The following is a 27,771-nucleotide window of genomic DNA, read 5'->3' on the forward strand; positions in this document are numbered from 1 at the left end:
TCTTCATCTTTTTTTTTTTTTTTTCTCTTCATCTTTGGTATTAGGGAGGCGATGGGGTTAAACCATGTATTCTGGCCAACAGCATGTGCAAAGCCTGTGTGATGAGGAGGAACACAGCACGGCCAGTGGGGCTGGAGCACAAAGTGTCGGGGAGAGGCACAGGCCAGCCCTGCAGGGCCTTATAGGCCCTGCCAAGAGTAGTGGGAAAAAATGGAAGGTTGCAAATAGGGTGGTGGAGTGGCGGCGGGGGCAGGGGCTGTAACATGATCAGACTTGGAATTTTGAAAAGCCTATTCTGGTCAGCGCAGTGGAGAGCATGAACTGGAGGGGGTCCTGGGTGGACACAGGAAGACCAGTGGGGAGGGTATTGACGCGTGCTGATGAACACAGTCTGAGGCTTATTCATGCTTTTCTGTGTCCTTTTGCGAATGTAGATGTGTACTGTATAGATGTGCGAACTGGAGCCGACTTGTTCTTCTGCTGTTTAATCTGACTCATCTCCTTTGTAAACAGTAAGGTTATTGAGGGCAGAGATTCAGTTTTGTGTTTTTTCCTATGCTGTAAATCCTTGTGACACCGGGAGCGCAATGGACATTTAGACCGTGACTATTGAAGATCGCCCCAGGGTGCCATCTTTAAAAAGCCCAAAAGTAACATTTATTGCTATTATTATATTAATAGTGGTTGCTATTTTGTCCTGCTTTTGATTTCTAGACGTTTGGATGGTGGATTAGATAATGCAGAGAAAAATCTGGATATCTCAACCAGTACTACTCAAGTGTGGTCTGTGGACCAGCAGCATTGGCATCACCTGGGAGCTCGTTAGAAAAGAAGAAAATCTCGGGCCCCACCCCAGACCCACTGAATCAGAATCTGCATTTTAACATGATCCCCAGGGGATTCCCACCTATATTACAGTTTAAGAAGCACCTGGGTATCTAAGCAACATCCTTCTACACTTCTGTGGGTAATATTCATACCTCAGGCTTTATCACACCCCACCTGGTGTGGAAGTCTGTACCTGTGGCTTCTTCCCCTGCCAGGCTGGGAGCTCCTGGAAGGTAGGGGCCGAGCACTGTGTATGGCCCTGGATTTCTCATAGCATAGAGCACAATGACAGGAAGCGGGAGACCTGGGTTTCCGTCTTGGATCTGCCATTTATGAGCTGTGTGTATTGTATCTTCTGTGAGAGGATTTTCAGTCCTTCCAAAGGACCCACCCCAAATCTGACTGCTGAAAAGCTGGAGATGGTGGCAGGTTTCTGTACACAGTTTATTTACAGGCTTCATCTACAGGAGGAGGCACTTGGGTAGGAGGAGGAAGGTGATAACCAATTCCGCCAGGGCACATAAGAAACTTGGGCTGAAGTTACCCCAACAGCTACCCTAAGTGTGAACCAAGGCAGATGGAAACTCTGTGAGGCAGGCACTAGTACCACTCCCATTTTTAATGGGTAAGGAAATGGGTCAGAGAGGTTAAGTGACTTGCCCAAGCTCCCAGGAGTTCACAAGCTCCTACGCGTTAGTTATTTTAGAAAACACGGTCCAGGAGCCTCAGCCTGGGGCTGCTGGAAGGCCAGGGACAGTCAGAGACTGAGACCCAGGACAGACCCACCAGACCTGCCCCCAAGGCTTTTCCAGAAGGTTCCAGATTTGCCTAAAATTCCTATCAGCTTAAAAAGCAAGCCAATTTCAACACGAGAGAAACACAACAAGGGCCCTTGTGCCCTGCAGACTTCCTCTGTAGCTCGTGCCACAGTAGAGCTGTGAGGAATGCATTGCCTGGGCCTGGATGGGTTCCAAGGCTCAGGACCTCCCAGGGGCCACCAAACTCGGGCACCACTGTACTCTTCACTCAGAAACCCTCAGCTCAAGACGCTATGTCCCCTGCCTAGAGGGACCAGGTCTGTAGTCCTCAAAGGCCCCCAAACAAGCTAGGAACAGGGAATAGCAGAGAGTCTGGGAAGAGTGGGGAAGAGGAGTGGGGAAGAAATCTTTCTACACGATGTGGAAGTCATATCTGCCTAAGGCAAACCATGTGCCAACTGTACTGCACGTGTGATTCATGGTGGGGTGGGTAAGATTTGAGTCGGTCTGGTAGTTTTCAACTCAGAAAAGGCCAAGAGGTTCAGATGTGAAGGAAGGGACTCAAAGCAAAGGTCTGCCAGTCACTGTCAAAGATACGGCACCTCAGCTCTGAGGCTCTGAGTTTCTACAAGAGGTCTGTCAACACGGACTAAGCATTATACCCCAATTAGCCTCCCCCTATTAATCACTATTAATAACTGATTATTAATTTGTAAAAGAATTCTCCCTCTGATCCCTAATGCCCCATTCAGAGTTAAGTACTTTTCTTCATTTTAATTTTTATTTTTCTCCAGTTACGATGGCTTAGTGCTTTCTCTTTGTTCTTCCTCACCTTGTTCACTGAAATCCTGGCTGGTGGTTCTATCAGCAGAACTACAAAACCAAAAAGGCAACAATGTTTTAGAACTTTCTTTGCCATGACTCAGGGAGGCTAGAGGCAGGTGGAGGGACATGAAAAGGAAGGTGGGGTCTGGAGCCACACAGACCAGAGTCCAGATCCCAGCTCTGCCATTATTAGCGGTGTGACCCGGAACAAATCACTCATCTGCATAATGGGATCATAATGCCGATCAATGCAGAAAAGCATATCAAGTAATGAATGGAAATTCGATGGTGGACATGCAGTAGGCTCTCAATTTATGGTCAGAAATAACACCGTGATTATTACTAATAGCTTGGTTAGACTTTAGGTCTCCCACGTGGCAATGGACACTACCTGAAAATTTTGTCAGAAGCCATGTAGCTGCCACCTCTAGTGGGACCTGCCTCTCCAACTTCCAAATTCCAGTTTCTCTCCAGGAATTAGGGAGGAGGAGCTGGGTTTGGAGCTTTGCCCAATAGTAACACAATAGCTACAACTGATTGAGCACTTACTCTGGGCTAGGCAGCATTAACGTATATTAACTCATTTCATCCTCACAGCCACCCTGTGAGATAGGCACTGTCATATCTCTTCCATTTTCACAGGTAAAGAAGCAATTCAGACAGGTTAAATGACTTGCCAAAGCTCCCATAATACCTAATAGGTAACAAACTCAGAATAATAAGAATGGTGGTTTCTATGTACCAGGCACGTATGTGCTCAGGGCTTTTTTGTATGGCTGTACAGCTTGTTCACTGCACAAGAGAACTTGGCCAAAGGGGCAGGTTGGGGCTGAAACTCAGCCCCTGCTCTTTGCCAAGCTCTGTACCTTGGTGCAAGGCTGTGTCTACATGGAGGCAAGGACACTTCTTTCTAATTTGACAAAGATACCACACGAGCTATCAGAAGCCCTGTTAATTCTTTATGTGTATTACCTTCTCAATCCTCAAAACAGTTCTGTGGGCTAAGTATTCCTACCCTTATTTTATAGATGAGGAAATCCAGACCTAGAGAGTTCAGGTCACTTAGCAAAGTCACCTTGTAAGTCATAAAGCTAGGATTGGAGCCTGATACCAAAGCCCATGCTCTAAACCAGGAGGCCATTATACTGGCCCCATCCCTAAGTGCTCAATAAGTGAATAAAAGAAAAATACATAATTGTCTGACTTTTACCCTAAAATACATGGCAGTTCTTATGAGGCCCCATGGCTGTTGAGGCCCTACATAAAGCTGTAGAAAACTCAATCGATCAGGAATTTGGAGTACTGTCTTTCAGTGCTCGAAACTCTGTGACTTTATGCTTGTTAACCATTTCAGTAGCTCAATTTCCTCATCTGAAAATGAGAGTAATGTTATAAAGGAACATTTCTCTTAGTTGTTGCAAAGTGAGTGTGCATATGTAATAACCGTCACATCAACCATGGGAGGAGAGTGACACGCTCAGGGTCACCCAGCGAGTAGGGCAGAGTGGAGACCTGAAACCAGGGCTCCTGACTCCCAGTCCCATGCTCAGTCCTTGCTAAGTACCTTACAATTTTAGGAGCACCTGCAGCCTGCCCGGTGGCCCAGACATTACACAGCACACATGTGAGTCAGATGGTACTGTAAACGGACATTAACCATGTGACCACACTCAGTTGTTTCAGAAGACGAGGCAGGAAGGAGCGCTCTGAAGGGAGTCTTTGCTTGGCTCCCATGCCTGAAGACAAAACCGCTGCCTTTGCAGGAGCTGGGGCCCACCTGGGTTACAGCCTTGGGTAATGTAAGGCTTTTCTAGAGCTGCTTTAGGAGGGGAGGATGACCTGGGAGCATCTGGGGGCAACGCTGTCTCCTCATCCCTGGCTGTGACCAGGTTCAAAGGAAAGACCATCTGTGGAACCACTTTGCAGAGAGGCGTGGTCCAAATGCAGAGTGCTATTGTTTTTCCTCCCCTCTGTGGATCTCAGGAGGCTGATTCCATCTGTGTTCAAAAGACAGACTTGCCCTTCCTGTGATAAAATGCGGGCTGCTGTCCCCACCCCAGCTGGGTGCTTTCCAAAAAAAAAACATGCACATACACATGTACACTGTCCCCACCTCCCCAAAACAACCCACCACTATCTCCAGCTCTGCAGGCCTGCTCTGAGGAGGCTGGCAAGCCCCCCATGTATGAGGTCCCTTTTGGGCTGTGGGCATCCTACTCCTTATGTGGGCAGCATCTGTGGATGACAGGGAAGGAAGAAAGATACAGACATACAGACCTTCCAGCGATTGCCACATTCATTGCATAAGACAAAGGTAGTCATGGGCTCATCAGCACTGCGTGTCTGCACCTGAGAGAAAAAGAGAGCAGGGACCATTCATGAAGTCACTTTCCTGCTCTAGGACCTGCTATGGCTCCCACTGTCTGTAGAAGTAGGTCCAAATCCCAGAGGTTGGCACCATTACTCCCACTCCACTTTGGCAATTCTCTTATCACTAAGAATTCCATTGTGTATTCATATGTTTTCCATCAGCTCACTTCCAGTATCTCCCTGGCTCAACCTGACCTTTGCACTCTCACTCTTGTTGATTCTTCTGAACTGATCTGTCTTCTCTTGCTTCAAGACTCATCTCCTACTGGAAAAATGAACATATCCTATTGGATGTACCTCTCTAATCAGAACTGAGTGAGCTGGAAGCACCCTTACGGATCATCCAGTTTGTTGTTTATTTTACAGGTGGAAGAACTGAGACCCAGAGAGGAAAAGGGATTTGAAGATCATTGGGGATATTTAATATTGTTTTCTAGTTTCTCATCCCCTTAACCAGACCATTCAGGTGCAGAAACCAGGTTTCCCACAGCAAATCCCTGGTATTTCCAGACTTAACAATTGCTGTTCTGATTTTCTGCAGCCAACCCTGGATGGCCATGACATGTAGCAAGTTGTTGCTTTGTGGACACTCAGCTATGAACATGTCAACTGGAGTCTGTGGAGTGGGGGGAAGTCCCCCTGCTAATGGGTGAGTCCAGCAGTGGGCCAGGAGGACACAGCCTAGCACAGCCTTGTCACTGCAGAGCAATGACACCTGAGGAAGGATACCACTGGGGTCTCTCTGTGGAGAGAGAACTTTGCAAATGGGCATTTGACTTCTGGTGGGAGGCGGTGCACAGGAGGCATGTCATCCCACAGGGAAACGTGCTTGGAAGGGAGCAGGAACTTGCACACACATCTCCAGATTCCTGAACTAGAATTCTCCGAGGGACTCCTGAAAGGCAAGGCTCACTATTTCTGCTGTAGCCACAGATCCCCAAGGGCAAGGTGCTCTGATAAATCTTGCTTGAGAGCAGATGGGGGAATGAACAGAGTTCTAGAGTGACAAAGCACCAATTAGAATCCAAGAATATTGGTGCCCCAAGGGCATAACATGTACGGCCCAGAAACAGCTTTTAAGTCTCAGAGAAGAGGCCTCCACAGCCTCCCACGGCTCCCCATGCCAGGGCAGTGGTCTTCACCCTTACCTTACGACTCGGGGCTAAATCCCTTAGGCTTTACTACCAAGTTGGCTGTATTGCAGGCAGAAAGGTCTGGATCTGGGTTTATTAACATCTCTGCCACTGTCTTTGCCTCTTTAGACAAAGCCGCAAAACTTGTCCCCATCTGGACCTCGGCTTCCTTGTGTGTGAAGTGAGGGAGCAGAGTTTTTATTGCTAAGTTCCCTTCCAACCATCTGTGACTCTACAGTTGTTCTGTGCCCTGTGAGTCTGGTCCCTCTTATTCTTGCTTCAGGGCAGGCCAGAACACGCTGGCCAAGCCTCACAGACTCAGATCTGGGTGCTTCTGCATGCATCTTTTCTAGAAGCCACAGACGTATCATGTTGGTGTACCAAGACTTGCCCTTCTCTCTGCACCCCAGGGTTTTAGCCCTTTCTCCCCGCTGGCTTGTCCCTAAGCTCCTCCTGGCCCCTGTCGCCTCCTCCCCCACTGGCCCCTCCCCCACCCCATACCTGGTTATAGGTGCAGTTTTTCTTCTTGCATTTGCTGCACTGGAAGAGGTCGGTGGTGGTGCCACCTGTCTTGGCCATCTGGTGCTCACGGATGGCCTCTTGGGTCATGGCGTTCCTCAACTCCCTCAGCTCATCACTGGCCATTTCCTGGAGAGAAATGAGTCTGCCCTTCAGGGCCAGGGAGCCCCAGGAGCCCTGGCCCTGTCCCAGCTGGGAAAAGGCTTTATCAGAAGAGTTCCCATTCTGCCTTTGGGTGGAAGGTCAAATCCGGGTGCTCCAACTGGGCCAAGTACAGTAGGGCACATATAGGAGAGTACAAGGCAAATAGCCTCCCCCAGGATCAACACTCTTGTGTACCTTTCCTCAGGTACTCTTATGTACCTTCCTGCTTAATCTGACTTGATTACTGACCACCTGATCTATGATGTTCCCCTTGTCCTTCCAGTCTGGACTTGATCCACTGCCCGTCTGAGCTGGGATCCCTGCCCGGCCAGGCCATTCTGCCTGGTGGGAACCTTGGTCTCGGCTATTCATGCCTTACTGCTGTTACCCCCACCCAAGCAGGACCTGAAGCTCCTGGGTTCACACAACGAACTGCTCACCTGTGATTGCATCATGGAATATCTTTTTCTATAAGTTCCTACAGAACAGAGCCCCTGTCTCTCGTCAGCTCACTGTAGGCACTTAGTGTCTGCATTATCCAGGTCCTCCCCTTTTCTGTCCCTCCCCTGGCCATTTGACTTGCCTTGAACTTCTTCCAGAAGAGAGCAGAGAGGGAGACACTCAAACCGGAGAGAGCTGTAGTTAGTGTTGGTTTGGGGGGAGGAAGATGGCTGAAGCTAATTTTTTTCCTTTTTAAGATTTTTTTGATGTGGACCATTTCTAAAGTCTTTATTGAATCTGTCACAACATTGCCTCCACTTCCATGCTTTGGTTGTTCGGCCGAGAGGCATGGGGGATCCCAGCTCCCCAGCCAGGGATGGAACACACACCCCTTGCACTGGAAGGCAAAGTCCCAGCCACTGGACCGCTGGGGAGGTCCCGAAGCTAATGTTAAAAGAAGATTTGGGGAGTTCCCTGGTGGTCTACCGGTTAGGATTCAGTGCTTTCACTGCTGTGGCCTGGGTTCAATCCCCGGTCAGGGAACTAAGATCCCGCAAGCCACGAGGCATAGCCAAAAAAAAAAAACAACAAAACTTTTTTTTTTTTTTTAAAGAGGATTTGGCACTGGCTAAACATTTTAATTATTGCCATCTAGCATGACCCCTTAAACTGTGGAGAACAGAGTTGGTACAAAGGTCAAATGAATTTAGTATGCTGACTGCTACATTATAACCACTTGGGTTTCTTGACAAAATGCAGATTCCTATGAATCCAAAACTCTAAGGGCAGGTCCAGGAATATGCATTTTTATTAGTGCCCCCAAGTTATCCTAGTACACACACGAATGTCCTACTGTGTCAAATTCAAGGACTAGGTCCTAACCAATGGCAGGGGTATATACAAAAATAAGTCAACCCCAGGCCATATAAGCAAAAAGCAGCTGACTTTAATGTTGGGGGACTTTCCAGAGCATAATACATTTATTCATTCAAAATGTATTGGATGTCAATTTCTTGAATGCCTTTCACTGCACTTGTGTGCTGGTAAACTGGCTTTGGCTGCAGTGGTGGCTAATTTGTAGCATTTACCGATTTCCATGGTGTAAACACTCCCACCATGGCCATTTTCAAGCTACTAATGTGATATACTGAATGCAGAGTTGGGAAGAGCTACACATAATCATCTCTCTTGAGCTGGTAGGAGCTGGCTCCAGTCTACCACTGCCTCTCAGCCCTAAGGATTCCGACCTGATTTGGTTCCTGTCCGCAGGTAATGCTAATCTAGTAGAACAGCCAAACATTTAAACAAGATTGCAAGATAGTGTAGGAGGTACTAAAGCAAAGGTATACAAAGTGTAGGCAAAGCCCATATGGTGGCTAACTGCCTGGGAGCAGGGAGGCTCATTAAAGAAGCTGACACCTTCACCAGTTTTGAAAGATAAGCAGGACTTCCTGAGGGGGATGGCACAAGAGAATAATAGATGCCAGAGATCAGAGGACAAGAATAACATGTTTGGGGAAGGGTACTCAGTGTGGGTCAAGGTGAGGAGTGTGGGAGATGTGGCTGTGGGTCAGACTGTGCCAGCTAAGAAATAAACAGGAAATCAACTATGCTTCAATTAAAAAAAAAAAAGAAAAGAAATAGAGATCAGGAAAACTCTATCCACTTCCCAATCCATTTACCTATCTCTTCCTGCCTCATTTAGGAGGCAGCATCAAAGACACACGGGGTCAGTACAGTAATATAGAAAATAAGGTCAAAAATGAGGAAAATAAGTCTAGAGATGACACTGGATCTTCACGTCATGTACAATGTGAATTTGCTAAATATTTGTTGAGTACTTATGACACACCAGGCACTGGCTTTGACGCTGGGAACAAAACCCCTCTCCTTGTGGGCTGCCAGTATGTCCACTCAACAGCTCTAATGGGTATCTCAGAATCTACCCCATTCTTTGATTCATCTGGGTTTGAGAGAAAAAGAGAGGAGGAAGAATGAGGGAATCAGGTGGACCAGGAAAGAGACATAAAAAGGGAGTTAGGGAGACACAGGAGGCAGAGAGGGATGTCCACTCACTCACACAGGCATCGGCTGCCCCAGGCTCTGCCTGACGGGAGCCCCTGGCCTCTGAGCCACAGCATAGCAGGCAGCCCAACCCAAGCTATTATTTTTCTGTTTTCTTTTTTAAAATATTTATTTATTTGGCTGTGTCAGGTCTTCGTTGTGGCACACGGGATCTTCGTTGCGGCACGTGGGATCTTGCACTCGTTGTGGTGCGCGGGTTTCTCTCTAGCTGTGGCACGCGGGCTCAGTAGTTGTGACGCATGGGCTTAGCTGCTCTCCAGCATGTGGAATCTTAGTTCCCTGACCAGGGATCAAACCTGCACCCCCTGCATTGGAAGGCGGATTCTTGGAAGTCCCTGTTATTTTTCTTCCTGGAGCAAAAATGGTCCTATATTTCTTTCTTTCTTTTTTTTTTTTTTTTTAAGAAATTTATTTATTTATTTATTTATTTGGCTGCACCGGGTCTTAGCTGCGACATGTGGGATCTTTTAGTTGCAGCATGTGGGATCTAGTTCCCTGACCGGGGATCGAACCTGGGCCCCCTGCATTGGGAGCACGGAGTCTTAACCACTGGACCACCAGGGAAGTCCGATCCTCTATTTCTTATAAAAACTTCCTGCCTAAAGCAAAAGTTGACCCCAGGAAGGAGGGCTCCTGGGCCTCCGTTGCCTGGGTTGCGGGCAGGCTGCTCCTCAGCTGCTGGCACTGGCAGTCCTTGTGGAGGGCGTGATGCAGTCCTGGCTTGCTGCCCTTGGCCTGGTCAGCCTCTTCTTGGGCCTGGGTTGATCACCTGATTCTCTTGCCCTGTTCTAGTGAATAGTCCTTGGATGGGGCCAGACTTGGCCGGTTCCTTTGCTGAGACTTCTGGGGCCTGTCTTTGTCCTAATTCAGTCACCCAGCTCTGTTCTGACCTCCAGCTTCTGGGAACTTGCTGGGTTTGGCTCACACCTGTGCCTACACCTTGCTCTTGGTTCTCCGAGGCCTGGTTTCCCAATGTTTCTGGAACTGCCCGTAAGACAGTCTCTTGATAGCATTCCCACGACACACACACAAAGAGAAGCAGAGGGACCCCAGAGCCACAGAGTGAGGGACAGAGAGAAGGAAACACAGGCTGGATTCCCATCAAAGTCACAGCTTCACCTCACAGGGAAGGATAGTACTCTGTTAAGCCAAGTTGCAATTTGTAACTCTGGGTATATGTTGTTATTTGCCTAAAAAGAGCATATATTTTAGATTAAGCCAAAAGATATCCCTGTCCACCTGTGCCAAGTTCCCCATTTTATCCTAAAGCCAGGGCTCTTTGTAAAATTTTGGGTATTTGAGGAAAGCAGCAAACCCTCTTCTCAGAAAAATGTACACGTACACATTACATAACATACACACCACACACCTGCATACACCACACACTAACCACACACACCACACACACATACATCACACAAACCACACATACATAGACATTACGCACACCATAAACACACAGAGACACACTCTTGACAATAGTTTCAGAGGGTTCCCAGACACCCCAAGGCACACCCAGACTCCAGGAGGTCAGTGCATTTCCCCTCCCCTTCTCTGGGCCGCTTGGATTTTGTAGCGCTTTAGCAGTGCCATTGCCACGTGCTTGCGGGGAATCCCCTGAGTTAGCTCTGGCAGCAAAGAGCCACTCATACCTGAGGGTGTACAAACGTCTTTCCAAGACAGAGACTCTGAAATAAACAGAGCTGGGATCAAATCCTCATCATCACTTATGAGCTGAGGGTGGCTTCAGTTTTCTCATCCACAAAATGGGGATAATATTTCCTCTTTGATAGCACTGTGATGAAATGGCCAGTGAATGGGCCTAACATATACTAATTCCTGGGAGGGCTTTACTTGCTTTAACCTTCTAAACACTTCACATGTGTTAACTCATTCAGTCCTGCATGGGATAGCTGTTATTACTTCCACTTTACGGATGAGAAAACTGAGACACAAAGAGGTTAAGTGGCTGGTCTAAGATCACACAGCTAAGTGGCACAGGCAGAAGTCAAAGCCGGGCAGTTCGGCGCAGGCCCTGAGCTTCTAACCACTGCACGTACTTCCTCAGACAGGCTTGTTCCCTTTACCTTCCCTTACTGACCCCTTCAAACTGGGTCAATCCTTCCCTCCCGTAAGTTCCCATGGTGGCTCTGTCATGGCAGTCACCACCTCTGTATTATATGTATTTGTATACATGTCTGTCCCCACACCTTGGGCTGTGCTCCATGGAGTCAGGGACTCCGATTCTGGCTTCGGCCCAGAGCTGAGTAATGGGATATAGGACTGAACGAGGCAGAAGAGGGAGGCAGGTCACAAGGCAGGGAGGAGAGGGTGCTCCGGGGCCAGACAGCTTGGCTCCTGGCATCGACCTTTTCTAGCTGTGTGCACGGGCAGATCACTTAAGTCCTCTGAGCCTCAGTATCCTCACCTATAAGATGGAGATGATAAACATTTCTGTCTCGGTTGGTGTGAAGCTAGAATTGGCCAACACACCAAAGCGATTAGCACAGTGCTGAAGACATGGTAGCTGTGTTCACTGTCCTGATGGTCCAGGGGCCCTGAGGGATGGGGAGTCTTAGATGGTCCGGCTAGGGAAGCCCCTGGTTCATCACTGAGTTACAAGCCACTGCCTCTCAGACTTGAGCAAGGCTGGAGGAGCCCAGCCCCTTGTCCCACCACGCAGAGGTCCCGGCCCCGACCCTCACCTCTGCCGTCATCTTGGCAATGAGCCCAGAGGAGATGGCCCCGCTGAGCACGTTCCGCCTCAGGCTGGGGTTCCTGGGGTCCTTGAGGTTGCTGATTCGGCTGCGCACGCGGTTCCGGTACTTCATATCTGTGCTCTTGAGCTCCTGGTAGATATGTGACACAGTCAAGGGCCAGTCAGCCACTTGCAGAGGAGCACAGAAGGACAGGGAGCCTGTCCCTGAAGCCCGAGGAGCTGCAAGGCCACCTCTTCCTTTCCTTGGACTTTTACAAGTGGTCAGGCACCTCTGTGGCCTCTGACTCCCCAAGTAGGGGGTCTCACTTGGGCATTTGGGGTCAGCCACATATCAAGGAAAGGAAATAGCCTCCAAGGTGACAGCAGGTCATCTCAAGCACTGTGGTGTCAGGGACCCCAGGAATGGGCAGCCTGGGTTTGTCTAAGCCTCTTGTGTGATCTCAGGTGAGTCCCATGACCTCTTTTGTGCCTCGGCTTCCTTATTTATAAATAAAAGGCCGTTATGAGGATTCCGTGAGCTAAGCTGCATGAGGCACTAGCGTGGTGTCTGGGGCATGTCAAGTGCTCAACATTTAGGGGCTAAGATGATAGTGATGACGATAACCTCTAGTTTGAAAGGGCCTCTGGAGGTCGTAAGTCCAGCCATCAGAGGAAAACATAAGATTAGGGGCCACGTGTCTAAGGCTCCAGGCAGTATTGCAATAAAGAAATCGTTGAGTTTTGTTTACTCTGGTGTTCCCAACATATTAGAGCATAGACCCACCTGCCTGCTCCTCCTCCCTTTTCTCTGGGAATACCTATCGCGGAACCCACTTTGGGCATTGCTGGTCAGTTACTTTGCTCATTAATAGATGAGGAAGCTGAGGCTTAGAAAGGGTGCAGGCCCTTGCTCAAGGTCACAGGGCACATTCCCAGCAGAGTCAGGGCTGGAAGCCAGACCCCCTCCTAACGGTAATGCTCTCTCCACTCACCCGGCAGGAAGTCGCCCCTGGCCACCGACCACATTGAGTTATCTGTCCAGACACTGCATCCCAGACAGGCCTCCCACCCCTTCCTCCCTTCTCCATCCTCTGGAGGACCTCAGGGAACAAAGCCACATTTTCTTGGTCTCCTAAACTAAGAAGAATCAGAAAGATGAAGCCTTTGCTGGGAAAAACCATATACAAGAAAGAGAACGTGGGGAATGTGGGAAAATGGACACAGCTGGCTTTCTCGAAGTGGTGGGAGGGAAGGTGGTATTATTTATGTTTTCCTTGATTGTTGTTTGTACAATACAAATGTGAAAAGAAAGAATATGCCCTAATGCATTTGAAAGCCAAAATATTTGTTTAAAAATCTGTGTTTGAGATTCTTGGAGGTGGGGATCTGTTTGATATGTGGGGACAGCAGGGCTGGCAATCCTTTCATCAGCCTCTTCCTGAGTCTGTCTCCATTTCCTGAGGTCACAGAGGGGGATGAGGTGGAGTGCAGACCTAGGGATCATAGGCCCCTACCCGCCGAGACGAGCATATGTGAGCCCCACGGCTGCCATGTTAGTCCAGGGTCGCTCCAAAGAGGTCAAATCTTTTTTTAGGACATAGAGCTTTCAAGCCCCCAAACTTATCCTTCCCCTGACCTCCCACCACCTAAGAACAAAGAGCTAAAGCGTTGGTGCAGCTTTGATTTCCTTTCCTTCAGAAGAGGGTCGTTCAGAGGAGGGAAGGCCAGCAGTGGAACTATGGACTGGATCATCCACCTTTGTATCTAACTGGGCTTGAAGGTGGAGGGACCTGCTTGGAGGGACAACTGTTTGGGAGAAAACAAAGATGAAGCTCCTGAGAGTCTGATACCTCATGTTCTGTGTTACTGAATTAATTGGAAATTATGAAAATGTACTTGGAGAGGTGTTAGATTAGCTCAAGAAGTGCTGGTTAATAACTAAATGATGGTGGAGGGAAACTCCCAGATATGTTGAAAGATAATAGGGTGGTTCTCAGGCAGGAGATGGAAGCAGGAAGTTTGTTTTCTGAGATGGCCCCTGTACCTTCCCAACCCCAGCTGAGCCCCTAGGTAGAGCCCAGAAGGCCAGAAAAGGGCCTTAATGGGACACTCAGACCCCTGTTCCCTGGGGATTCTGTTCCCACCCTCCATACCTTTTTGATATGCAAAGCTTTGTCTCCAGTAAAAGGAATTCCATGCATTCATTCAGTGGGGCACAGTGTAGAGGGATTCCCCCTCCAAGACAGAAATCTTGGGAATTCCCCGGTGGTCCAGTGGTTAGGACTCCACGCTACCACTGCAGGGGGCCCGGGTTCGATACCTGGTCAGGGAACTAAGATCCCTGAATGCTGTGTGGTGCGACCAAAAAAAAAAAAAAATCTTTCGGTGCAATCGGCCATATCATATGGTAGTCACCTCCTCTGTCTAGACAAGGCTGCTTTCAGATGGTGGAAGCGTGGCGCATAAGGGAAGAACTCAGGATATGGAATCCAAAGACCAAGGTTTTCAGTTCAGCTTTGATACTCAGTAGTTCCTGAGCCTCAGTTTCCTCATCTGTAAAACGGGAACAACAGCCCCTGCCTCACAGAGATTATTGCAAGTATTAACAGAGGTAGGAAGTGTCAATTGCCCTGGGTACAGTGCCTGGTACATATTAGGGGGTCAAATATGGGAGCTGTTATCTTCAGAGGAGGAAGAGAGGGAAGGGCTGAGCACAAGGAATGCTGTCCTCTCTCTCTGTCTCATTGACAATGTCACAACCCAGGCACGTCAAGACACAGCCTGAGGACTTCCCTGGAGGTCCAGTGGTTAAGACTTCGCCTTCCAATGTAGGGGATGCAGGTTCGATCCCTGGTTGGGGAGTTAAGATCCCACATGCCTCGTGGCCAAAAACCAAAACATAAAACAGAAGCAATATTGTAACAAATTCAACAAAGACTTCAAAAAATGGTCCACATCAAAAAAAAAAAAAAGACACAGCCTGTCTGAGCCCTCAGGTTCTACAGTCACATTTTCTGGGTTCAAATCATCCCAACTCTGCCACTACTATTAACTGTATGAGCCTGGGCATGTAACTTAGCTGCCTTTAGCCTCAGTTACCTCATCTGTAAATGGGATTAATCCCACAGGGAACCTACCTTGTGGGATTGTTCTCAATGTGAAATGACGTACTGCTCGTAAACAGCTTATCGAAAGGCCGGCAGGTGCCAAACTTAATAGATGTTAGCTAGAATTAAGAACTCAGGTTCAGGGGCAGAGCAGGGGCCTATGCCTGAGTCCTTCCACTGCCCACTCACTGTCCTGGATCCCTTGTACTTGGGAGACCTGCCGCTGGACAGTTCAGGCACCCACAGCCCTGGCACAGCTCAAGGATATGGTCTTCGATTTCTGATGCCATCTTGTCACAGTTGACCCCATAGTCCTTGTAATCGTCTAAAAGAGATTCGGGAAACACAGGCATCAGCTGGAGATGACCTTGGCAGTGAGGCCTGCTTGGACAGGGGACTCTAACATCCTGTACCACTTTCAGGGTGCTGAGAAAGACCACCTCTCCCTGACCTTGGGAAGCCCTCCCTCCCCCATCCCTGGCCCAGGCCCTCTCACCGTCCGCCTTCAGGGCCGCGGAGAGCATCTCCACACACTTGTCCCGGACAGAGTCCCCCGTGAGATAGCAGGGCGCCAGGAGGCAGACAGAGTGGGCAAAGGTGGGGCTTGAGGGGCTGCTGGGTGCTCTGGGAGTCTCTGCTTTCGATTTGCTGCTGTTTGATCTGAGGATGAAAATCAGTAATAGACATTTTGACATTAAGTGAATAAAGCATTTACTGAGCACCATTCTAGATGTTTTTATGGATGATCTCCTTTAACCCTCATAAAAACCATATGAGGAAAGTACTATTTTTCTTTTTTTTGGGCTGCGCAGCATGTGGGACCTTATTTCCCTGACCAGGGATTGAACCCGAGTCCCCTGCATTGGAAGCGTGCAGTCTTAACCACTGGATGGCCAGGGAAGTCCGGAAGGTACTGTTTTAGGCACTTGACATGGATCATCTCATTTAATCCTCCTAACAACCCCATGAGGTCTGTACTATACGTAGCCCCATTTTAGAGTTATATTTTAAAGTGCGTTTTCGAGAGAGAGATGCATTTAAAGATGCATTTAAAATAATATGACAGGTCACATATCTGGAAACCAGTAGAACCAGAATTGAAACCCAAGAGGGTGAACTCTGGTACCCAGGCACTTAGCCAACCACTGTGCTCTACTGAGAGGTTACAGAAAGTGTAACGATGCCAATAACTCTATCATCCACCAGGCACCATGCTAGTTGCTCTATCTGCTCTCATAGAACCATCTATTCACTCATTCAATAAATATTAGGCACCTATTTTCCAGGTACTGTGCTAAGAACAAGGGATAAAGCAGACAAACCAGGAAAGTTCCCTCACTACAGTCCAGTGAATAATGAATTTACCACCACTTAAGAGAATTGTCTTTAACCATGTGCCAGGAACTGTGCCAGGCACTTTAGGAGCATTTTCTAATTTGATCCTCACAGCAGTCCTTGGAAGTAGATACTGTAATCATCCCATTTGCAGATGAGGAAACAGAGTTACACTACTGAGATCTGCCTAAAGTTACAACGCTAAGATTTGAACCTAGATCTATCTGATTCCAATGTCTATGCTCTTAACTCCTATGATACACTGCCTAAGAATGATCCCATTTTGGTTTTGGCTTAAAAGACCACAGATATATATGAACTGGAAGGATAATCATGTGTCTTAGCTCAGGCTGCCATAACAAAATACTATAGACTGCATGACCTAACAGAAATTCATTTCTCACAATTCTGGAGATTGGGAAGTCCAAGATCAAGGTGTCAGTTTATTTGGTTTCTGGTGAGAGCTCTCTTCCTGACTTGTAGACATTCTCTTTCTTGCTAAGCCCTCATGTGGTGGAGAGAGAGCAAGTGAGCTCTCAAGGTATCTCTTATAAAGATGTTAATCCTATTGCATCAGGGTTCCACCCTCATGACCTCATTTAACCTTAATTACCTCCATTCCGTAAAGGCCCTATCTCCAAATACAGTCATATTGGGGATTGGGGCTTTAACATATGAATTTTGGGGGATCACACAGACCATAACACCATGTTAATAGCAATTATCTCTCTGAGATGGGATTATAGGAGATTTTCATTTTCTTCTTTCACTTATACATATTTTCTAAGTCTTCTATAAAGAATAGATCTATTGATACTTTTGTCATGAGAAACACTTTTTTTGTTTGTTAACATTTGACAATCATGAGTGGTCCCTCTGTGCTGATGGCTCAGACCGGAAGCTTCCTGTCTTCCTGTTCTCAAGAAGCCGCCAGCAAAAGGTGGAAGCAACCCAAGTGTCCATCAGTAGATGAATGTATGAATAAAATGTGGTATATAACACAATGGAATATTATTCAGCTATAAAAGGAATGGAATTCTGAAACATGCTACAATTTTGAAGACATTACGATAAGTGAAGTAAGCCAGATACAAAAGGACAAATATTGCAAGCGTCCACTAATATGAAGTACCTGGAGTAGTCACATTCATAGAGTAGAATGTGGCTGGGGGAGGGGAGAATGGGGAGTTATTATTTAATGAGTATAGAGTTTCAGTTTCAGATGATGAAAAAGTTCTGGAGATGGATGGTGGTGATGGCTGCACAGCAATATGAACGTACTTAATACTAGTGAAGATGATGCTGGGCTTCTGAAAAGTCAAGCCCAAGAAATTGTGTCTGGGAGTGAGGCTGGCTGAGTAGCTCAAGCTTCCCAGTGTTAAAAACCTGGGGTTACAAGAGAATCCCATCCGACAACTTGCTGAACACTGATCAGTGTGAATTCTGCCGTCCGCCTCCTCATCCCCCAACTTGTGCTATTTGTCCTAACCTTGGATCCCCTCTGTCACCAAAGATACCCTTGGACCACTGAGAGTTTTGTGTTCTCTGGAGCCTTCAGGTTCCTCAAAGGTGTCTCAGTGCTGCCACAGGAGTGGGGTGGTCTGAGGAGGGAAGGCTCTGCTCTTTTAAGGTTTATGGGTTTTTTTTCATAGTTCCCCAACCTGAGATTGAACCCAGACCCAGGGCAGTGAAAACACCAAGTCCTAACCACTGGACCGCCAGGGAACTCCCAAGGTTTACATTTTGAGTTCCCAAAAATTTTGTCCAAAGGGATTCCCTAGCTTTTATTTTTTTAATGCAGTTTGAACTTTACTCTTCTAGATCAATTTACCCTGGATTCTACCCAGCTCTGTCTGACAACTGGGTTGCCTGGCAGCAGAGCACAGGGAGGGATAGGGAAGCTGAGATGCAACCAGCTCTCTCCTGTAGTCAGATTTCAGCGGGAGTAAAGGTGTGGGTGGGTGGGTGAGTGAAGGCTGGGAAGGGTATAAACTCTAAAGTCTAAGGGCTGCCTGCGACCAAAATGAATCCCCCTGCACCCAACCCTGGTCTCGGCCCCTGGGCTCTCACCTGCCCAGCCACAATAGCCCCAAAGCTGCTCTCCTCTTGCCCTCCTTACAATCTATTTGCCACACAGCAGCCTGGGGGGTCCTGATCCCATCGCTCCCCTGCTTCTGACCCTCTAACAGCTTCCAATCATTTTCAGCATAAAGTCAAACTCCTCACCATGGCCTCCTACCCTCCCATCTACATCTGGCCCCTGTCTCCCCTTCTGACCTAATCTCATGCCCCACTCCCCTCATAGTTCACTGAAATCCCCCACTGCACTGCTGCTTTCTGTTTCTTAAATACACCTATCACTCCCACCACAGTGTCTTTGCACTGGCTGGTCCCTCCTCCTGGAAGGCTCTTCCTCCTCCAGCTTTTCCTACAACTGATGACTGGTGCTTTCCCACCAGGCAGGTCTCAGCTCAAATGTCACATCCTCAGGGAGGCCTTCCCTGACCACCCCAGCCAAGCCGACTGTCCTGCCCTGTAACTCTCTAGCACATGACCTGATTTCTTTCATTCACAGCACTTATCCAAGTCTAAAATTAACTTGTTTATAAACACTGTCTGCCTCCATCTCCAAGGCAGACACATGATAAATCTCTGTCAAATGGATGAATAGATGAGGGAGTTGAGGGAGTTGGCCACAAAGAGATGAAAGGCACATCCAGGGGTCTAGACGGAGCTGAAATGGGCAGGGGCAGGTCCTCTTTGGAAAACCAGCTGCCCCACTTCTCTAGGTTTAAGAGAGGGATCTCCTTTGAGCCAGCATCTGTCAACTCCCACAACCTGGGCCAACCCATCTTCTACAGCTGGGATGGAGCCCCAGATTCTTCCTGGTGCTGCTCTTCACTGACCTGTGTGCCCAGCACCACACCCTCAATGTCTAGCACTCACCAACGGGGAGCCACCAGGAGTCAGTAGCACACTGCTTGGAAGGAGGCGTAATAGAAACATTAACAGCAGTTGTCATTTTGGGGACAGCTACACTGGGGTGGTATATTTATTAAGAACCCAGGCTCCAGAGCCAAACTCCCAGGTTCAGTGTCTGACACCACCACCTTGTAGCTATTTGACCTTGGGTCAGTTCCTTAACCTCTAGGTGCCTCAGTTTTCTCACATGTAAATGGAGAAAACAATAGTACCCACATTACAGAGTTGCTTAGAAGATTAAAGCACCTAAGAGAGTTCCAGACACAGACTATTTACAGAGATTGCCACATTAAGTGTGAGTATTATTACTAAGCATTATGCATCTATTGAGTACTCATTTGGGTTAGGGATGGTGCTAAGCATTTCGTTATCTCATATGATCCTCACAGTGACCTTGAGAGGTGGGGTCATAGTTATCCCCATCTTACAGTTCAATAGACTGAGGCTCAGAGAGTTGAACTGACTCTCTCAAGGTTATCCAACTTGCAAATGGCAGAGTCAGATCACACACCTAGCTCTGTCTACCTTCCAAATTCTTTTCAACACATCTCACTGTGTCTCTAAAAAGCGGAGAGTTTTCCAGAGTCCCCTTACCTGGGCTGGGCTGCCTGCTGCATTTCCCGCCCCCACCTTCCTGGCAAGGCACTCCCAGCCTTAGTCCCTCCTCTTGGCTAGGAGCTGGCTGGCTGGCTGGGATTCGTGTCTGGACGGCATATCAGGCAGCCACGCTCATTTTGCTTTCAATGCACATGATTGGGAACTGCGCCAAGTTGCAGAGAGGGCATCATCGGCGGAGGCGGGGGTGGGGGTGTTGGATTTGTCAGCAGCTTCCTTCTGCTCCCCGGATGTGGCAGTGCCAGCACCCGCCTGTGGTCTGACATCACCAATTTCTTAAAAAATCCTGCCCCAGGACTGAGCAGAGGCACCTGGAGGCCCGTCTTGCTGCTCCTATGCGCCACCTCGAGGGCATTTTGGTTACTGCACCACCAAGCCTGCCGAAACTGCTTGGGTGAAAACAAAAGTCAACCGAATAAGACAAATGGTCCTAAGGGCAGCTGGCAAAGTGCAACCTTATTCTCTGTCACAGTGGTGGCCTTTGTAGCCTGTCCCCTGGTACTCCAGCTACAGTTCCCCGAGCACCATGCTCACTCATACTGCCACACCTCTGCACGTGCCATTCCCTCTGCCTGGGATGCCCTCAATTGGCTTGTCTACCAGGCAATTCATCTTTCACTTCTCAGCACAAATACTCTCTCTTCCCTGAAGTCTCCTTTGACTTCTCCTGTCATGTTGAGATACTGTGTTCCCATTATGCGTTACATCTTCGAAAAACAAGCATTTTGGTGTCTGCCTCCACACTAGTGATTAGCTGTGTGAAGGCAGAGATCATGAGTTTATACCTTTGCCTGGCTTTAGAGGCCACAACCTGGTGGGCTACGGATGTGTTTTGTTTGTCCTACTGTGTCTTAGAAAAATCTGAATATGTTGCCAATATATAAAATTGGGCGTTTCTTATGAAAATCTAATTGGCCAGCTTTCCTTAAAAAATTGGAAGGCATGGCACTCTGGGCCTGCATTCCCATAAAGCATCAACCAGCTGGGGCTGGGTAGTGGGTACCCCCTTCAGATGGGCAGGTACTCTCCACTAGCCAACCAGTGTGTAAACATGCCCTTGACCCCTGGAGGATATTGAGTTTGCAAGAAGGTGCTCAACAAATATGCTTGCTGAATGAATGAATGAATGAATGAATGAGAAAGATAAAATAGAGAGGTAGAGAGTGCAGGAAACAGCCTGGGTAGTGGGTAAAGTGAATTCACAAGACTTGCTTCTCTTCCTTTGGGTTGCCCACCCTCAATACTGAACCGGCAAGAAATGGCACAACTTCTGGAAGGCCAAACATACTCTGCTTGACTGACCTTCAGAGAAAGAATGCATTATGGGAAGGGTGCCAAGAGACTTCCAGACCACAAGGCAAAGTAAGGAGAGGAGCCTGAAGGTGTAAATCCTTACACAAATGCCAAATGTGTTTACTATAACATCGAACCCAGAAATGGGTCAGTGGTCAGTGCTTCATTTTCGGATAGGACAGTCCTTCTTTATGCAGGGCTGTCCTTCACATCCGGGACTTTTAGCATCTCTGGCCCCTGCCTACTAAATTCCAGTAGTACTCTCCTCCTCCCTCCCATTATTACATTATATTATAGACCAGATGTTTGTGTCTCCCCCAGATTCATATGTTGAAGCCCTAACTGCCAATGTGATAGTATTTGGAGGTGGGGCCTCTGAGAGATAATTAGGTTTAGACGAGGTCACGAGGGTGGGGCCCCATGACAGGATTAATGCCCTTATAAGAAAAAGAGAGATCACAGCCTGAAAGCTCCCTCTCTCTGTCATGTGCAGTCACAGCGAGAAGGTGGCTGTCTGCAAGCCAGGAAGAGGCTGCTTTAGAACCAGGATGATGCTGGAGCCTCAATTCCCAGGCCTCACCCATGGCAGATGTTGCTAACTGACTACAAAACTCCTTTCTTCTGACGTAGGACGCAGCCTCAGATTCACTCTCCAAGCAGCACTCCAGAGAGCCTCCACTCAATGGCTGGAGCTGGCACTCGGCTGCCAGGGTGGGGTGATGCAACACAGCAGCCCCATCAACATCCCGGGCCTGTTTTATCTTCATGAAACCTTAAACGACCTAATATTTGCGCCTCTTCTTTTCTTTCCAATGTCAGTCTTACTGGTGCATTAGGCCTAATGTACCTGGGCAGCTCCCACACACACTCCCCTAGAAGCCAACACCCTTACCACTCCCTCTGGTCATCCCAGCATCCAGTATGGCCCCTGGACCTTAATCATTTGCCTTGATAGACCTCTAAGCCACTTCCTGGCCTGCCTTGCTCTCCCCTTGCACTGCTTCTCCTGCTCTGACCTCTGACCTCCCTCCTGGACGACAGTTCATACTCCTCTCTCCATCCACAATCTCTCCTTGGTGATCTCATCCAGGTTTGTGGCTTCAAACGCTATCTACACATTAATGACTGAAATTTATATTTCCAGCCCAGGATTTCTTCCTGAATTCCAGCCTCGTTTAATCTATTGCCTCTTCAACTTCTTCACCTGAATGATTTATACACCCCTAAATCCAACATATCCAAACCTGAGCCCTTGATCTCCCACCTCAAGCCTGATGTACACACAGTCCTCCCCATACCAATCCATGGCAACGCCATCCTTGCGGACGCTCAAGTGAAAAGTCCTGGAGTCATCCTGACACGTATTCTTCTCTCGTACCCCACATCCAATCCGTCCGAAAATCCTGACAGCTCTCCCTTCAGAATATGCCCGGGGTCCCCCACTTCTCCCCACATCCACTGCTGCCACTCTGATCCAAACCACCATCATATCTTGCCTGAATTATGGAAACAGTCTCCTGGCTGGTCTGTCTGCTTCTGCCCCTGGCCCTAACAATCTAGCACAGCAGCTAGAGGGATCCTGATAAATTCGGTCATAGAATTTCCACGCTCAGCAGCCTCCAGTGGCTCCTGTTTCACTCCATCTTCCAACTCCCCCCCTCACTTATTCACTCCGGACCCACTGGCCACCTCACTGCTCCTTGACCCTGCCAGGCACACTCCCACTTCCGAGCACTTGGTTTGGAATGACCCCGATGTCTGCCAGGCTAATTCCTTTCATTTCTTTCACGTTTTTGCTCAAAGGTCACCTCTCAACGAGGGCTCTCCTGACCACTGCAGTGACCGTCCTTCCCAATCCCCCTCACTCTGCCCTATTGTTTTCCATAGGATTTATCACCTTTTGAACCATCGTGTGATTTACTTATCATATGTATTACCTGTCTCCCCCATGAGAAAATAGGCCTCATGCCCGTGAGGACTTTTGTTTCTTTTTTTTTTTTTTTTTTTTTTTGTGGTATGCGGGCCTTTCACTGTTGTGGCCTCTCCCGTTGCGGAGCACAGGCTCCGGACGCGCAGGCCCAGCGGCCATGGCTCACGGGCCCAGCCGCTCCGCGGCATGTGGGATCTTCCCGGACCGGGGCACGAACCTGTGTCCCCTGAACCGGCAGGCAGACTCTCAACCACTGCGCCACCAGGGAAGCCCGGGATTTTTGTTTTTGTTCACTGCTATATCCTTGGCACCTAGAACAGTCCTTGGCACATAGTAGGCCCTCAATAAATATTTGATGAATGAGTGACTTGATGATTTAGGGTAGATACCCTAACCAGTTCTGCCCAAACCCAGAGATCCCAGTCCAGGTACAGTCTCTCAAGACCCGTTCTCACTGGGTTCGACTTGACCTTGAGAATGTTCCCCAAACAGTGATGGGGCAATAGTGATTGGTCAGCCACCCCAGTGAAGGAGCCACACCTCTGATTCAGAGGCCCACCCAGTCTTACTGTGTGGTCTTAGAAATCAGAGGCAACATAAGATATGACGTTTCCTCCTCTCCCCTGCCTCGGGCTTCCTCCAGTAAAACAGAGAGAGACACACATGCTGAACAGGACTGCTGGGGTGGAGAAGTCCATGGCTTCCTTTACCTTTCCATCGATGGTCTTTTTGGAGAAGAGGTGGCCAAAGACTTGGAGTCCACAGAGTCTCTCCTGAAAGAAAAGAAACTGGAGATGAGATACTCTCGTAGGCTAGCATGAGTACTGGTCTAGAGAGCTCAGAGGCCGGAGAGAAGGCATCCTGGAGCCAGGCCTGCTGTGCTGAGGATGACGAAGCCCACCTGGGCCACAGCTGCCTGGGAGGGAGAGCTCCAGGAGGTGCTGGCTGGTCACCCTCACCTACCCTCCATCAAATGAAGTAATACGAGGGAAGGAAACCAAGATCTGCCAAGCACCTAATACGTGTCAGATATGTTACATGTGTTATGTCATGTGTTACTAATCATTAATAACTAATTCTCAGCAGGCCCTTCCTCCTTGCTGACAGGCAGGCCTTGGCTAGCTGGAATCGATGGATTGGAATTCCTGGGATTGTCATTTCTCACGAGGAGCTGGAGAAGATCAGCTTCAGACTCTCCTGTGGGCACCTTAAGAGGAGGAGAGAAGCACGTGGGCCTTGGAGCTAGAAGAGCTGGGTTTAAAGCGGCAAGTGAAAAAGCAGGATACAGGACTTTGCTGGTGGTCTAGTGGTTAAGACTCTGTGCTTCCGCGGTAGCAGGGCACGGGTTCGATCCCAGGTTGGGGAAGTTTCGCATGCCACACCAGTGCAGCCAAAAAGAAAAAGAAAAAAGCAGGGCACAAATTTAGATGCATACTATGTCTTAAGTCAGACAAGAAAAGCAATGCTTAGGAGGGGAAAAGATGAAAAGAAAATACATCCAAATGCTAACCATGGTTATATCAGGGTGATGGGATTAGAAGGGAAAAGTTTCCCCCCATTTTCCAAAATACATGTAGCTACAGTCTTTATATGGTAGAATGCATTTTCCCCTTTTTTTGGTTTTATCACTTTAATCTGCTTGTAAATTGTAACTCCCCATGTCATTTACCCAGCTCTCCTTTTTATTTTTTATTTTTAAATTTTTATTTATTTATTTATTTATTTATTTATGGCTGCATTGCGTCTTTGTTGCTGCATGTGGGCTTTCTCCAGTTGCAGTGAGCAGGGGCTACACTTCATTAGAGTGTGCAGGCTTCTCACTGCGGTGGCTTCTCTTGTTGCGGAGCACAGGCTCTAGGCACGCGAGCTTCAATAGCTGCGGCACCGGGCTCAGTAGTTGTGGCGCTCAGGCTCAGCAGTTGTGGCACATGGGCTCAGCTGCTCCGCGGCATGTGGGATCTTCCCAAACCAGGGCTCGAACCCGTGTCCCCTGCATTGGCAGGTGGATTCCCAACCACTGCACTACCAGGGAAGTCCCCCAGCTCTCCTTTTAATTCCAGCACAAGTATCATCTTCTAATAGACTATTTGTTTACTTATTTTATGCATTGTCCTAGCAGAATTTGGTGGGTTTTGTTCACTGTGGTGAACGCTGTCTCTGCTGAGCCCACATCATTCCTTGGGCACTCCTTCTCCCAAGTGCACTGGGGCCCAAGGACTTCCTCCTGCAAAATCCCCTGGGCCTCTGCCCCAGGGAGTTCTCCGTGCCAGCCAGCGCCAGCAGACCGGTGGGCAGGAAGTGCTGGGGAGTTAGCCCCAGGAGCAGCCCTCAACCAGACACGTGGAAATAGGTGGGCAAGTACCCCAGCTTCCTCGGCCCTCCAGAGGGTGAGTTGAGGTGTGTTATCCACTGCTCTCCAGCGGGATGTAAGCCCTGGTGACCCAGGGCAGTTACCTGCCCACGAACGTACCCTGTGCCAGTTCCCTTCCCTTCCCTGACTCACTTCCTCACTCCTCTGTCTGCATTTCCTGAAATCACTTCCCAAATAAGCCTCTTGCACTTGAATCTGTGTCTCAGGGTCTGCTTCTGGGAGGCCCAATCTAATATATTCAACTGACTTCTCCCAAGTGGATAGAACAGTGCCTGGCACAGAGTAGGTGCTCTATAAATGTTTGTTGCTGAATGCTATGAAGTCGAACAGTAAAGAAATATTTAAAAAAGTGGAAAAAGAAACCTGCCCAGAGGTAACAACTGTTAGGTTTAATGTCCTTCCTTCCAAATCTTTTTCTACACGCATACAAACATATATGACATTTATCATGCTAAAAAGGGAGGCAAAGACGTGACTTGTAATCCCAGCCCTGCCCCTGGGCAGGTCATGTTCTCTGAGCATCAGTTCCCTCATCTGTCAAATGGAGAGAAAAGGACCTATGTCTTGGGGCTGGCTGGGAAGAAGAATTTAGATCATTAACATCCCTACAGCAGTTCCCACCACAAAGCTGTCCTCAATACTCCATAATCCTAGGTATCTGACTTCTGGTCTTCCAGATTATGCAAGGTTCCTGCATGGATTTCCAGCTCCCATCTCATCCTCCAGGTGGTCCGGGAGACAGTGGGTGAGGAAGGTTCAGGGGCCAGCTCTAATATCCTGTGGACCAGACTCATCCAACTCTGGACCTTTGCCCCAGCTTAAACACAGGGAGAGGCAGCAGAAAGGGAGAGGGGCAGAGACCCTCCTTCACATGCCCCTCCAGTCCCACACGGGGCCCTGGGAGTTCCTCTGCGGGGTTCCTCCCCGAGTGCCCCATGGGGATGGACAGGTGCAGGCAGAGCCGGAAGCTGAAATTCATGCAGCGGGAGAAAGGAGGGAAGATGTGAGCCTCTCTCCACAACTCCCGAGACTCCCCATTTTCCGGCCCTTCCTCATTGCTTCTCCTTTCAGAACAAACCAGAAATATTCTGCAGTTTTTGCAAATGATCATTAGGAAAACTATTCAGGAACATGAGAAAATGCCTAGAATACACTAGGAAGATAAATGAACAGGGAGGTAATAGTTTGTAGATGCTGCCTACAGGAATTGGGAAATTATGTATGTAAGTAGATCAGGACTGGGAGGGAAGAGAAGAAAATGAAAGCTGTTTCATTTGTCAGAAGTGGCAAACTGTGAAGAAATATTTTTAATTCTTACTTGACATTTTACTAGTGTGGTTATACTGTTTATATAATAAATAATGATAATGAATTGTCATTAAGAAAACTAAAAAGAAAGGAAGTTCATCAACTGAGCTGCAATAGGACCCCTGCCCACTAGATTCTCCCAGCAGGGTGGGGGGACCACTGCCTGCTCAGCCGTGGTGACAGCTTCATCTCATAGCTCCAGCTGTGAAAAGTGAGCTGGCATTAACACTTCAATGCCCCAGGATGTTGTGTAAAATGCTGGTTACAACACAGTACATACAGTGAGGTCCCAATTTTATTAAGAAAATACAACTCTCTCTCTATATGTTCTTAAAAAAGATGAGAAAGATATACATCAAAATGTTAACAGTGTTATTTCTGTTATTTTCTTCTTGTGTTTGACTTTATAAACTGTTTATAAAAATGTGATTCACCCTTGAAATAAATAAATATATTATGTGAAAATGCTACAAAATAGAATGTAGAGTTTAATTCCATTTTATTAATACAATAAGTATTTCATGGGTAAATGCATAGGAAAAATTCTAGAAGGATATTTATGTATGTGTATGTATACACACACACACACACACACACACACACACACGCACATACACTTTATATATAGTGAGATAATGACGCTTAGGCCATAATACCGAGTCTCAGAGTCTAAGGGTGTGTGTAAGTGATTAATTTCAGCCCAGAATTTGGCTTTCTGCTTTCCAACCGTCTCCTTGCCATTACCTATTGTCCTTGTAGGCCTTTAAAGGAAATCCCTTTGCTGATCATTCAGTGGGATTTGGAGACAGAGCAAAAGGAAACACCTGTGTTCAGGCTGCCATCTGTTCCCAGACGTCTGCACTCGCTATTCTACAGATTAGTCCCGTATCCCATTTGGTCTCCTCAGCCTCTGTCTTTCAACTACATCTCACAACATCCTGAGGCTTCATTTGCTAAGGTGCTCAGAACCAAACAGTTGCTCCAGACATGGCCAGACCAGCCAGAATATGAATTTTCCACAGGGGACTG

At 48.0% G+C, this 27,771-nt stretch overlaps 1 protein-coding gene across 1 annotated transcript in view; it reads right to left on the reverse strand.

Moving 5' to 3' along the window:
- Positions 1–2,374: 2,374 nt before the first annotated feature.
- TCEA3 (transcription elongation factor A3) overlaps positions 2,375–27,771 on the reverse strand; it is a 35,315-nt gene continuing 9,918 nt past the window's right edge. Inside the window, exons 5-11 of the mRNA XM_079698221.1 lie at positions 23,774–23,836; positions 15,405–15,568; positions 15,172–15,233; positions 11,809–11,958; positions 6,416–6,562; positions 4,689–4,760; positions 2,375–2,459 (exon numbers count right to left, since the gene is read on the reverse strand). Coding sequence (XP_079554347.1) covers positions 2,451–2,459; positions 4,689–4,760; positions 6,416–6,562; positions 11,809–11,958; positions 15,172–15,233; positions 15,405–15,568; positions 23,774–23,836 — 667 coding nt within the window. The 3' untranslated portion in view covers positions 2,375–2,450. The remainder of the gene's footprint in view (positions 2,460–4,688; positions 4,761–6,415; positions 6,563–11,808; positions 11,959–15,171; positions 15,234–15,404; positions 15,569–23,773; positions 23,837–27,771) is intronic.

The sequence above is a fragment of the Hyperoodon ampullatus genome, assembly GCF_949752795.1.
Source record: "Hyperoodon ampullatus genome assembly, chromosome: 2".
Lineage (NCBI taxonomy): Eukaryota > Metazoa > Chordata > Mammalia > Artiodactyla > Ziphiidae > Hyperoodon > Hyperoodon ampullatus.